This window comes from Ambystoma mexicanum, chromosome 6p, assembly GCF_040938575.1.
Source record: "Ambystoma mexicanum isolate Mex_15411 chromosome 6p, UKY_AmexF1_1, whole genome shotgun sequence".
NCBI classification, from domain to species: Eukaryota; Metazoa; Chordata; class Amphibia; order Caudata; family Ambystomatidae; genus Ambystoma; species Ambystoma mexicanum.
Window position 1 is genome coordinate 1,032,264,185 of NC_090935.1, and position 13,784 is coordinate 1,032,277,968.

A 13,784-nucleotide genomic window follows, 5' to 3' on the forward strand; every position below is an offset into this window, starting at 1 on the left:
AAGATTTCTCACCCTTAAAACTGTCTGATTAGTGGCACTAACATCTGCTAGAAGGGTGAGCGAATTACAAGCTCTATCTTGTAAACCCCCTTATACAATTTTTCATAAAGTCAAAGTTGTCCTTCAGGTGAAGCCTAATTTCCTCCCAAAGGTGGTTTCTGAATTCCACATCACTCAGAAAATGGCATTACCTTCATTCTATCCTCCTCCCTATCTGGGGAAAGAGGAAGAAAGGCTACACAGGCTGGACCCAAGGCGGGCTTTAAGCTTTTAAATCAGCAGACTTGCTAGGATTAGGCAAGCAGACCAACTGTTCGTAGGTTACTCAGGGCACAAATTGGGACTACCGATAACAAAACAGACCATTTCCAGATGGATTATTTTGGCCATTCTGGAATGTTACAAACTAGCAGGGAAAGAGCCTCCTCAAAATCTTAGGGCTCATTCAACCAAGGGTATCGCAGCCTCTTCAGCCCTCCAAAGAGGGGTTCTGGTTCGAGATATATGTGCAGCTGCCACATGGTCATCCGCACATACCTTCACAAGATTTTACAACCTGGATTCCTCCTCTAGTCAAGAGACTAGGTTTGGCAAAGCAGTATTACATTCTGTTCATTCCTAAAAGGAAACATGGCGTTTTTACTCCCACCTCCAATTAAACAACACTGCTATGGGAGTCTATCAAAGATAAGGAATACGTCGGAGAACACAATCCCTTCGAAGAACAAGTTACTTCTTACCTGGTAACGTTATTTCGATGGGATGTTCCTCCGACGTATTCCTTATCGCCCCTCCCATCCATCCCCGCAGTAATACTTCCCTTGTGGTTGCAGTTTACGCTCCTTCAAGGTCAATAACTAATTCAGGCATGACTTATCTTATGCTACAAAACGGAACTGAGCAACGGACACTGCGCGTGGCTATTTATGGGCATGGTGACGTTGGCGCCGATACGGTGGCTTACGAGAGACACCAACTCGACAGACGTCGATGCGCAGCGCCCTCTGCTGAAAAAATGTTCCGAGGCCAGCAAGCTGGAGACGAATTTTCAAAGATAAGGAATACGTCGGAGGAACATCCCATCGAAAGAACGTTACCAGGTAAGAAGTAACTTGTTCTTCTTTCCGCTGAAAGCCATTATATTCGATTTTTTTCAGGTTGATGATTAGGCTATTCAATGATGCGTAGTGTTCAAGACGGGAGAGGAGTCTTTGGAGGCCTAGTGGAGTTCTATCCATAAGCAAGATGTCGTCTGTGTATGCCATCCAAAAATATCTCTCCTCGTTTATCTTGGGAGCAAGGCTTCTCTCAAATACTCACCCAAGTCAGAGGCATATAAGTTAAAGAGGATGGGGCCAAGGACACACCCCTGCCTCAATCTGCGGTTTGTAATTATAGAATTTGATACCTTGCAATTCATGTTCAACCTTACTTTTATCACTGTGTCCCTGTGAAGCGTAATCAAGATCTCCAATGTGTGCCGGAATCCCTCACTTTGATAGCTTTTCCCAGAGTTTGCTCTGTCGACCGTATCAAATGCCATACTCTGGTCGCCACTTGCCACATACAGGGCATCCTTTCCTTCCCTACATGCCTCTTCTATTATTGATTGCTTGAACAGGTCACTTGCATCTGTTTCCGTGGATCCCCTAAAGCCCGTCTGAAATTTGGAAAGTCTCTCTGTATCCCTACACCACTTTTCCAATTCTTTCAAAAGACATCTAGTAAATACTTTACTTTCAATGTCCATCAGGGCAACTGGCCTGTAGTTCACGGGCTCCAGGCGGCATCCCTTCTTGCATATCAGGATGATAATTGAGATCGACCAGGAGAAAGGAATACTTTTAGTAGCTAACCGTACTCCTATGTCCCGTCCCCTTTCCACCATCCTATATGGGCGTCCCTCGCGAGTGACTGGAACAGAACCTTTTTTCCTCCAGAAAAATAAATTTCCCCTTTAACTTTACTGGCACGCTGGGGCGCAGCCCTGATGGCGCAGGCTCCCTTAACCCCGCCCACCGGCGCCACACCTCAGTCCCCTTTTGCGCATCCACGGGAACGGACCATTACCGCCATCGCTCCTTGGTGAGACCTCAAGCCTCGTTAATAACATGTGCTTTCCCCAAATTCTTTTTTTCCTTTGCAGATTTGCAAATAACGTCCACCAGTGCCCTTATTTGTGCCTGGTGCATGTCAACCTCAACAGGCATTAGCAGGTGCCGTTCGTGCGATGGTTCTTTCCCCACAGCAGATCTGCACGCACTCTTTCTCCGGTACCTTGGTGAAGACCCTGGATGGGAAGGTTGCTCGGCGTGCAACACTCTCACGCCTAGGTCACTTAAACACCGGCTCGCGCGTTGGAGAGAGCTGTTCAACAGGACTCCTCCACAGAACATCAAGGACTACGTCCGGAGGAAGATGTAGAATGTGTGCCTTACTCTCCAGAGCACCCTACAGAGATGACTCCTTCCTGGGGAAGCGCTCTGGCGGGAGGGGTCAATCGAGCCCCCCTCACCAGCTAGAACATAGAGACTCACAGCCTACTGGGTGTACACCTGAGGTGCAGGGTGGTGCAGAGCCGGTGCAGACAGGCATGCAAGCCGAGCCCAGGAACATGCCAGCTACAGGTCCATGTGCTCAAGAACAAAATGGCAGCGGCACAAGACAAGATGGCTGCCACTTCCGATCAACAAAGGTGGGAACCCACATAGGCAGGTGCAGAGGTCCGCAGCCCCGCTATGAACAGACAAGTTTTACTCAAAGGGCAGAATGGGTAACAATGACGCCATCACCTTGACTGCGTCATACCCCAACATCTTGGGTTCCATGTACGGACAAGGGTTGGGGAGACATCAGGCATACTCGCCACCGGTGCAGGATCATGCTCCTCCAGCCTGTGAAGCCAGGTTTTTCTTCAAATTCATGTCTCTCATGCGGTCGCCACAAATGGACTCCCTCCTCGGGGGCATTATCAAGGACATGTTGCCTTTGACTTCACCCGCACAGCCCACCACGACACACCCCATGCTCCCACCTCTGACTCCACCTCCACAGCAGCCCATTCCTGAGGCTCCAGCACCCCCGGTGCAGGTGCAAAACCCAAACACCGGAAGCACCCCCAAAGGATGCTGGCGTCACCTCACTGGGGACAGACGAGAAGGACACACCATCCTCGGCCTTCCACGCCAGGATCGCTGGCCTGTCAGAATACCTGGACATTTTCCAGCCACAGGAGCTTCATGAAGCAGGAGTTCTGGTGGAGGTCCTTAGCATCAGGGCGGATGGGAGGTCTGGTGTCCCCCCTACAGAAGGATGTGGAGGCCTTACCCAAGAAAGGGTGGCACAGGCCGCACTCCACGCAACCCGTTAACAAAAAGCTGGATGTGAAGTTCAGACAGGCCGGGGAGGACAGCATCCTACTCTCAACACACCCGCCCCTCGGTCATCGGTTATCGCTGAAGCATCCATGTATGCCAAGCCCCAGGCATCCTCGTCGAGCACTGCCATGGCAGCTCTCTTGAACAAGGAGGAAACGACTCTTGAATCAATCAGGCAGGCCAACGGAGACGCCATCCTGGTGGCAGCCATTCCACGCCTGTGGAGGGAAATCCCAGATTTTCTCCCTGACATCCCTAAGGACAAAACAAGCCTCATTCAAGGCGGGCCTAGCCGAGGCGAAACTTGTGGCACAGGACATTATGGAGGACTCTGTAGGCCAAATCGACATGGCTAACAGAGCAATCTGTCTAGCAACATGCATGAGGCGCACAACCTGGCTAAAGGCTACCAGGTTGAGCCTCCTGCAAGTTAGCATCCTGGTCCTTCGTTGAAGGGGGGGGTTGATCTTTTTCACTCCACAACTGATGAAGAGCTCGATAAGAAGAGCAGCTCTAAGACAGCCAAGTCACTGGCCATTCTTACCAAGCCAGCAGCTAAGCTTTTCTCACAGGCACAGTCCTGCTCAGACAAGGGCCGATCTTTTGGCGTCTTCCACGGAGGTCCGGACCGCTAGGCCAGGCAGTCAGACAGGTCTCCGAGTCAGCACAGGAGAAATCGCCACAAAGCCTCAAATAAGGGGTTCTTCCAGTCCCAGTCCCTCTCATCAGCCTCTGACCAGAAGAAACGACAATTCTTTTCATGTCCACAGCACCCCAGTTGGGTTCAGGCTGGCCCTCACAGTCAGGCTTGACTCATCTCAGTTGTGTCCTGGGGCTTCTGGTTACCTCTTCCTTCTCCTGTCCTGAGCAGCATTCATAGCCGAGATACTGTGGCGGAGACTGAACGTGTTCCCTGAACTTTAAAGGACGAATATCTCAACGTTCCAATTGTGCAGCCTCACAAGGCCTTCCTCAGGTTCCAGGTCATGGGCCTGCATTTCCAGTACAGGTTTCTGCCCTTTGGGTTAAATTCAGCTCAGAGAGTCTTCACGGGGCTCATGAATGTGGTGGCAGCTCTCCTCAGGTCAGAGGGGCTGCATGTCTAGCCGTACCTCATCGACTGGTTAGTCAGGGGCTCGTCTCCAGAGCAGGTTTGAGACTCAGCGGGCAGGCTCTTCTCTACCCTATTCGATCTGGGGTTTTCAATCAACTACCAGAAATCTCAGCTCATCCTTACACAGACGCTAGTGTTTCTGGGCCTGTTGTGGGAGACACAGCAGCAGAAGGTATTCCCCATTCGGGCAAGGTTAGAGCGTTCTGGACTGCCGTCTTTCATTTCCGCAGCAGGTCCAGCACCACAGCCTTGTGGTATCAACACATCCTCTGAGTACTGGCAGCATGCCACCTGGTCTACACCAGGCTCCGCAGGAGGAGGCTCCAGTTGCATTTTGCGAATTCCTGAGATCAGGACTTCGGCCATCAGAGGGCCTTGGTCTCTATCCCACAACATCTGGACCACAATCTCAAATAGTGGCAGCAGGAGGAAAACATCTAGGTGGATAGACCGTTCCGTCCACCCCCTATAGAGTACACCATTACCACAGATTCATCCCTCCATTAATGGGGAGCTACTCTGGGAATGCACTAGGTGCATGGGCTCTGGACCCCGACCGACTGGCAGAATCCCATCAACTGGCTGGAATTTATGGCAATCCATTTGGCCCTCAAGTATTTTTTCCCGACCATCAAGGGCAGGTCTGTGTGCATCCGGACAGACCACATGACCTGCATGTACTATATCAAGAAACGGGGACACCAGATCCCCACAACTGTGCTTGTTGACCCTGGAAATATGGGAAGGGGCTATCAGCCAGGAGGTGTGGATCTTGGCGGTCCACCTGCTGGGACAATCCAACCTGGAAGCAGTCACTCTGGTGAGCAACACTTAATTATTTTTTACAGAATGTTTAGTATGCCCACACTTCATAGTCCTGCTTCATGATTAAATTACAAAGGTCGTACGGTCCCTGTGCTCTTGAATTGGAACCGGCTTTTATTATTGTTTCCAGATGTTGACTGGAAATATATAGGTCCCATCCCTCACTATATGTCCCTGTGTGCATAACAGATTGTTCACCTTTATACAATTCCGAGAAGTAGCTCCTCCAGCCTTCCTCCTTGATAGGGTTGATCATCTCTATATTGTCTATTCCTTTTTTTCCGATTAATGATCAAAAATCTTTTGGTTTTTTTCCAACATTGCCTGAAGCATTTTTTTCCCTGTCCTTTGGACTAGCATCCATCTGTGGCTTTTAATCCTGTTTTTATAGAACTGTTTTTCTTTCTTTATTGCAGTGATTTTTGCTGTCTTATCTAGGGAACCCATGCTTACTTCCTTGATCTTCTTACGCATCTCTTTCTCAGTTGGAACTCCTTCATGTATACATGAGGATGATTTGAACGCGTTCCCCTTACCGTAGACCCCATAATGTTCCCCACATTCCCCATTATAAAGGTATGGAAATTCTCTACTCGCAGTTTTTACATTTTCTCCTGCTTTGAGGTGCTGTTAGAAAATTCTGTCATGAACCCTGTAAGGGTCGTCATGTGTTGGCTACGATATTTTTACAACTCTTTGTTTTTGAGTTTCTGATTGCTAGATTAAGGTTCAGGCCAACTATATCGTGATCACTTATCCGGCTGCTAATTACCTCCGAGACCAACTCCTAGTCCAACCAAGAACAAGATTCTTCCTTATGCCAGGTGGATTTCTCTGGTAAGTCTCTCTGTATGTTCGTTTAGCATATCCGAACCCACGCTTCCCAAAATTCCCCCCAGTACCTACCTTGTTGAATATTGAGTTCTGCGTACGAGCTAGACAAGTCCCGTTCTTTATTCCATGCTATGTTAGTAGGCAAGCTGTGTGAATTAAAGTCTCCAACCATTATTACTTCGGAGTCTGGTAATTCCATCTTCGTGGTTACCAACAGTTCTTCCAAATTCCCCATTATAACAGCTATTTCACAATGAGAGGGAAGCCAGTACACATTGATCAGAATATTTGTATGGCCAGGGTTCGTTCCCACTTCCAACAGTACCACCAAGATGCCTCTGTTAACTTGAAATTATTCTTCCATTAATGCCCACCCCCTGCTTGACACAAACACATAGGCCCCCTGATGGTCTGCCAGCATTGTGTCTAGTTTCCGGTTGTTGGAAACGCATGTATCCATCCCAAACTAAATTTTCCATAGCGCAAGTTACCTGAAAACATAAAATGCCATAAGGCCTTAGAGTATCCATCAACTTTAGGTCATGGGTTAGTTAATTGGATTACAAGTTTCACTGTACTGTTAATATAAACATGAGACGATGCTCACATTTTCTAAAAATAGGCGGAGTTAGTCTAGGTATGATTTTTATAGTGGCATCTGGGAGGTTATGTACAATGGCCTCCCAGACAATTACTGAGCTTAGAATGTGGCATTACTTCAGGTCGTTGCCTGCCTTACAAGCCCCATGAGCAACGGGATGCCGGCCTTTTGCCTATCTGAACTTAAGTGTCTAGTTGACACTGCTTCGGGTTATGCTTCCACCACACTCCCCTAAGACTCCCTGCGTCATACCCCTTCATGCATACTTACTTCCATCTGGCTTCCCTGTAATGACCGCTCACCTCACCACCTGTGGCACCCCTCTTTCCCCACCACGCCATGGCCATGTAAGGCAGGGAGAAGGGACTAGTTGTAGTTTTTTTTTTCTTGTGATACTGCCACAGTACAAAATATTCGTACCACGGACAGCATGCCATGGTTCTTGTAGCTTTAGCCTCTTTGGTGGGCTGCATTACTGCCTGGTAATGGATCCAGGGACATTAAGTCCCTTCCTTCCCTCCCTACGTCCAGCAACCAGGACTCCGTACTGTACCAAGCAGTAATGCCCCTCCCCAGGGGTTATTGCTTAAATGTAGTCTTAAGCAATACATTGAATTATTCCTAACAAGCTCTGAAATGCGCTAAGCAGTTGGAGAACATGCATTGCTATTTGGTGTAGAGCCATTGTATGTAATGTACCATAATCATTCTACTTTGAAATAACATTGTTTTTGTTTGTTCCACAGCATTCGTGTAATAGTAACTGTAGAGCAGACGGATGAAGAACTGGATAACGCTGTCTTAACCATCAAGCAAGCTGTGCAGTCCATTCTCAATTAAACTGTCATTTGTACTAAGACATGATCGCTGTTCCTCATGATGTCAGGATGCAAATCTGTTTTTCAATGCAGAGTGCCTGGGTTTCTACTGAGGGATTTAGGCTCTGGTTATTGTATAGCCATTTATGGAGCGAAATGTTCAGGTTTGTTTTCCAAGTTGGAAGGGACAAAGAAGACCTGCTGCGCAGAACAATGACTGTGGCATGACCAAGTATCTAACAAGTGAAATTTCAAATATTTTCAACAGTTAAAATTGAGTGTTATTAAAACATTATGTGCATTGTAGTGTTCTTTTGCTTTGTGAAAAAACGAACGTTATCTTTTTTTGCCAATTCCTGAAGTATGAAAACATCTGCTTGCAGTTTATTTTTATCCAGGAGATGTAATATTAAGTATTTTTACCGAGCATTGAGAAGCACTTTGGAAAGACTTCTTTACGTAAAATAATGTTTTTCAAGTTTATTTCTCAAACTATCATACTGCTTTCCGGAAGAATAACTGTTAACATTATTAGCCATATTCCTTTCCTTTTCTCGTATAATTTACTTATGTATTGTTCACTTTCAGAAGTCCTATTTGTTTTTATAAATTATTTTTGATGCATTTAACTGCATAACAATGGACATTTCCCATTGACTTGGTCATATTCTTTCACTCCGTCTTGAAAGTTACACGATCATTGCATTATTTTATTACAAATAGTAAAGCATATATTTATTAATTTCACTACTTTATTTGAGGTTTAGGTACAGTCATAGAAATATTTGTTATCCGTAAATCAAAATCAGATTTCCAAGTGGATGGTTCACTGAAAGCCACTCCCAGTGGGGGTAGAAGAGAGGGCAATTGGCAGTCAGTGTACCTAACGTAGTCTGAAGCCAGAGAAATGTATGCATTCTGTCTTCCTTTAAAGCTTTGGCATCCAAACTATATCCTCTAAATGACAGCATGATTTCAAAATGAGTATGCATTCATGAACCGTATGCACTGCAAATTACATTAAGATGTTGACTTAGTGGCACACGCTTGACTGCAGAAACCAAAATGCTGATTTAACGTTTCAGGGTACAATAGTAAATGCCCACATGAAGCACGTGACAGCCAAATAGAATGCAGAGGTAGTAAGGGCAAGCCAAATCAGGAGGCAAAAAAGCCACAATGTGTTCGAACAGTCACTGCAAGTGCTGGACATGGTAACAATTTAAACCTCTAGTTTTGTGTGCAAACGTACCACATTAGTACCACGCGTGGCTTGAAAAAAAGCACACCAACAAAATATTTTGAAGGGCAATCCCTTTCAAATCATTTTTATTTGGCGTACTTGGTGTCTCTAATTTGGTGGTACTAACACATCATATGATTAGAGCTTTGCTCAGGAAGGGCTATTCATCAGTCATTTTTCACTTGCATTAAGATAACTTCTCTATTTTGGCTATCTTGATGTGTAGGAATTAAAGAAAACGCACATTTTGGCTAAATCATCACTCATACACAAGTCACTTGAAATTATTGTAGTTTCATATTACACAAACACATGGGCATGGATGTTTATAATTCATAACCGTGCCTTCATTTCTGCATTGTGTGGACCCTCATTGATTCATTATATCCTAAATAAGACATGATTTTATTTCTATTTTTATAAGTCGTACTCGAAATGTTAAGTCACGCTAATGTGTTGTCAAAACGTATTCAGTCCTCAATCGCCTCAATTATGGAAAAATATAATATTGCATATGTATGTAGTTTATAACCAAAATCTACCTATGTTCAGGTTTTAATAACACAGCACATTCCTTTGGAAATGTTTTCTTTCTTCTGAATTGTTCTCACCTTTTTGTGCCTTAGGTGCCTTTTAATTGCAAATGAAGTGATTTTTGCTGGGGCAGAATTCTGTTGTAAATTAAAATAATTTTCCTTATAACCTAATTCTTAAGTGTGTTCCTTTTGCCAATTATATTGTGGCCAATTTGTATATTTAAATGGTATTTACTTGTTCTATTAATTCTACATTATTCCGTTTGCTTTTTAATTGAAATAATATTTTACTCGCTGGTGTATCCATGCTTTGAGATCGAACACTTATTTTCCTGAGCTCCAGTGCATCCTATTTAGTGGTTTCCAGTCTGTTATCACTTCCGGAGAGAGTAATGCACTCAAAATGGATTTTTAAGATTGCTCACACCCACCTGCCTCTTGTTATGCCTTTCCCAGTCCATGCAGCGTTTTTCAGATTGGATGGAGGAAGAAGAAAATAGCAATGCAAGTTTGCAATGTCTGATATGAATGATGTACACAGTGCCTACCACATTTCATTATACGCATACATTTTGCTCATATCCTCTACCTACCCATTCTCAAATGTTATGACCCATGCACTCCTTTTTGATGGAAGTGGAAACTGCCATGACCGTTAAACGTGAGTGCATGAATGCACAGTATTGATTATTCGTTCACACATTAACACCACCAATAACTACATCAGCTTTACTAGACTTGTTATGTCTTATCGACAGATTGGACCTTGGAGAATAAAACATTTTTCAGTTTGAAACTGTGTATTCAGTTAGTAGCGCTCACAAGAGGATTCTTTCGGAGTGGACCAGGTGACTTAATCGTAGCAATAGCATTTTATGTGATTTACAGAAACCGAAAGTAAAAGTAAGTCTCATTTTCAATGTATCAATTATGTAAACACTTTACTTAAGAAGCATGCTCAATTGTAGATGCTTAGTTTGACCGAATTGTCTTTTGTGTCGGTCCTCCTTATGAACTGTCTAGCTAAATGCGTCCCCTCTTGCCAACATTCTATCCTTGCTAATTTGTGCGACACACAAGGGAGTAGCTGGATATAGGTGTAAGGGACATCTGTTCCCCAGTAGTAGGACTGCTATACATCATTTCCCCAATGTTAATGATCTGTCATTCAACCTAGGCTAAACGTCAACCCATACTGGTTCCTTTGCAGAACCTTGAATATTTAAAGCAGTGTGTAAATGAACAGCATGTTCCATAGGAACCCCATCATTTCTAGTTCAAACAAGGCACCATGCACGCTTGACATAAATTGGCGATGGTTTTCAGCCTACACATTAAGAATAGCAGTGTTACAGTTTTAATGATTATTCGAGTTTTATTGATTTTGCAGATCAGTCTGTCCCTCTCTAGTATGAATTTAACATGATTTGTTTTGTGTAAAGATAAAAACCTAGAACAATATGCATAAATGAGCATATGCTCAAATTTAAGTATTGGATTAAATATCAGATGGTAGCTACTGAAGGAGTATACTTTTTTGTGTAAAGTTACCTTTACTTTAATAAGGAAATTGAGGCTTAAATATGACTTGAAGGTGGCTATTACTTTTATAATTGTGATATAGTTCGCAACTGAATAAAAAATGAAAGGTTTCATTTAACATCCTGTCTTGCAAGAGACACTGCATCCCAGCCCCGAAAACGTAAAAGCTCTGCCATCCATATAGCCTTCCCTTATACCCTCAATGACGTACAGCCCCTTATCTCAAACACCAAACATAGGCCTTTGCAGCACCTTAGTCCTGCCTCCCTTTAACCTCTCTTCTCCAGCAAAAGCCTGTTGGCTCTTCTTCCTACTTCAACATGAGGCATAGTTTTCCCAGGTTCACCTTGACTTCCAGTCATACAAGGAGGGGCTTTGGTCCACCGGCTCTGACGTTCTCCCTGTTTCCAACATTGTCTTTACCAGACAGAACTGGCTGCTTCCCAACATTGCGTCCTTCACTTAATAAACCCAAGTAGTCGCAAAATCATTCTCTGCAGTTTTGTGTGGTGCATGCGCAGTAGGCTGAATCCTGTTCAATCATTATCCATTTCTAATAGTCCACTGGAAAACCCCTCAACAAACTCCAGTAAAAAGAAAGAAAAATAATGAGCACTAGGGCTCATAGCAAATAGGCATGTCATACCATACACATCTGACAAGGGAATGCTTGCCTCATAACCTCTACCACTTCTCATTCGCCATCACCATGCACCAATAGTACCCATCATGATCTCATCATGTTTAATAACCAATACTTATGAGGAAATGTGGGTGTTCTGCCTTCACAGTGACTCCTTTTTGGCCTTTGAGCTAAACTCATTTCACACACATTTTCTAACCCTCCACCAAATTGTATTAATGATTCTCCTGGTTATTTACTCATTATTTTTGCACAGGAGTTATATCAATACTTATTCACATTTTCTCTTTTGTTCAGTAATTCATTTAATTCACGCTCCAGTGCTAGTCTCTTTCTGGACTTCAAATAGTGCAAAAGATGGGTACATCTCAGTGGCCGAGCCAAGTTTGCGTGGAGGGTGTCATATTGACCACTACTTTGCTGTTTATATTACAGCATCTATGGCAACAGAAAATTATCCCTGCAAAAAAAATTAAAATGAAGCAGTTAGACATACAGTAGTGAGTAATGTAAGTTTGATTGGTCACTTCTATATGGGCTGCACAGATAATATTCCCTCAAGTGCACAGATTAACAATTAAGTGAGCTATTTCAAAAGAACGCTTTTGATCATTCTACACCACTTCAAAAAATGAATACCCTAATTCTTTTTCAATATCAGTTATCTAATTTCAAACTTTACAAATTCTATTCTTTGAAACCTCCTTGGTGCTAATGTGGGCCATTCTTTCAGAAGTTAATAAACTCCTTTCCTACCGCTAGCCAAAACACATTGAATTGTTTAGGTTCACTATGCACCACAAAGTGAATATTTGTCTCAGGGGTGAAAAATGTTCTATAGTCCTGTCCTTAACTCTAAATAGTCTCCTATCACGTAGAGTAAACCCAGACACTTCTCCTTCCCAGCATATCCTATTCCGTACCAACTTTATACATTGGGGTGGCTGTTGGGGCCACAGCTTCCACGCTGAGCCAATTTCAAACCACAAATTGGGAGTAAAATCCAGTGCAGAGGCAAGGTTTTGTGCTGGACTGTCAGGTGGTCTAACTACCCGGTGTCTTATCCAGTCCCTTATCCACAACCTGACCATGGAGCAGGCAAAATGTGCTATCTGGGGCAACAAACCTTTTATTGGGCCTTTAGCCATAAGGGTGCAGTCTTTCAGTTTGCAGAACCAGCCGCTGTACCTCCTGAGATTTTTCCATGGCCGCAGATACTCCGGTACTCCTGATTAATTCCCTAGTAGCCTTGGCCAACTGTTGTGTTCCAAGTTGTTGCGGATAATGAACAGCTGATAATTCAGGTAGTTTTGCACCTCTTTGCACACAATTTCCCACTGTAACTGCGCCCCTGCAGTCTGGACACTTCAACAACTGCTGCATCACTTCTATGGCAAACTGGCTACGCGTGCCGATGACATGCACCTCACAAATGTTTGTGTTAGAGAGCTCTGCCCCAGATATAAGACTAGTGGCTTCTTCCAAATGATCCCTACAACTGTCCACGTTTTGGTTCCTCCTTATACCCAAAGCTGCAAGCACAGTTTTTCACCCATTGCACTTCCCTTTTTGTCGTCCTCTACATCGTTTCCATCTGCTTTTTGTATTTATTTTATTTGTATAGCGAGCCAGGCCCGAAGGCAACCGGGCGCATATCTTCAAACAGTAATAACAGAGGTTACAGTTCAGGTTACGATCGCATAAGGTTACAAACAGTCATTTGCATGAGCAGAAGCAAGAAGTACATGAAGAGTGCAGATAGGTAGGCGAAGCAGGAAATGGGCATAAAAAAATAGTGACGATCATAAGGTCTGAGAGGACGATTGGATCTGTGTGGTAGCAAGCCAAAGCTTAGCTCTGTGTTTGAATAGGTTCAGTGAAGGTAGATTTCTGATGGTGAGTGGCATGGTGTTCCAGTGTTTGGCAGCCAGCACTGGGAAGCTGACGCCTCCGGCTGTTTGCAGCTTGTATCTGGGGATCATGAGGCCTTGTGTTTGAGCAGATCTAAGTGTCTGTGATGGAGTGTACTGGGTGAAGCGTGAGGCTAGGTAGATGGGGGGCCTGATTATTTACACATTTGTAGGTAAGGCCTAGAGATTTCAGTGATACCCTCTGGGTAACTGAGAGCCAGTGTAGGTTCTTCCTAGTTTCAGAGATGTGTGCTGATCTGGGAATGTTGAAGGCTGCCCTGATAGCATTGTTTTGGGTAATCGAAGTTTGTTGAGGTTGTGTTGGTTGGTGCCTTGGTAGA

The 13,784-nt window shown here is 44.3% G+C and overlaps 1 protein-coding gene across 1 annotated transcript in view; it reads left to right on the forward strand.

Moving 5' to 3' along the window:
- SPTLC1 (serine palmitoyltransferase long chain base subunit 1) overlaps positions 1-9,514 on the forward strand; it is a 1,178,456-nt gene extending 1,168,942 nt beyond the window's left edge. Inside the window, exon 15 of the mRNA XM_069625635.1 lies at positions 7,498-9,514. Within this exon, the coding sequence (XP_069481736.1) occupies positions 7,498-7,591 (94 nt within the window). The 3' untranslated portion in view covers positions 7,592-9,514. The remainder of the gene's footprint in view (positions 1-7,497) is intronic.
- The last annotated feature ends 4,270 nt before the right edge of the window (positions 9,515-13,784 follow it).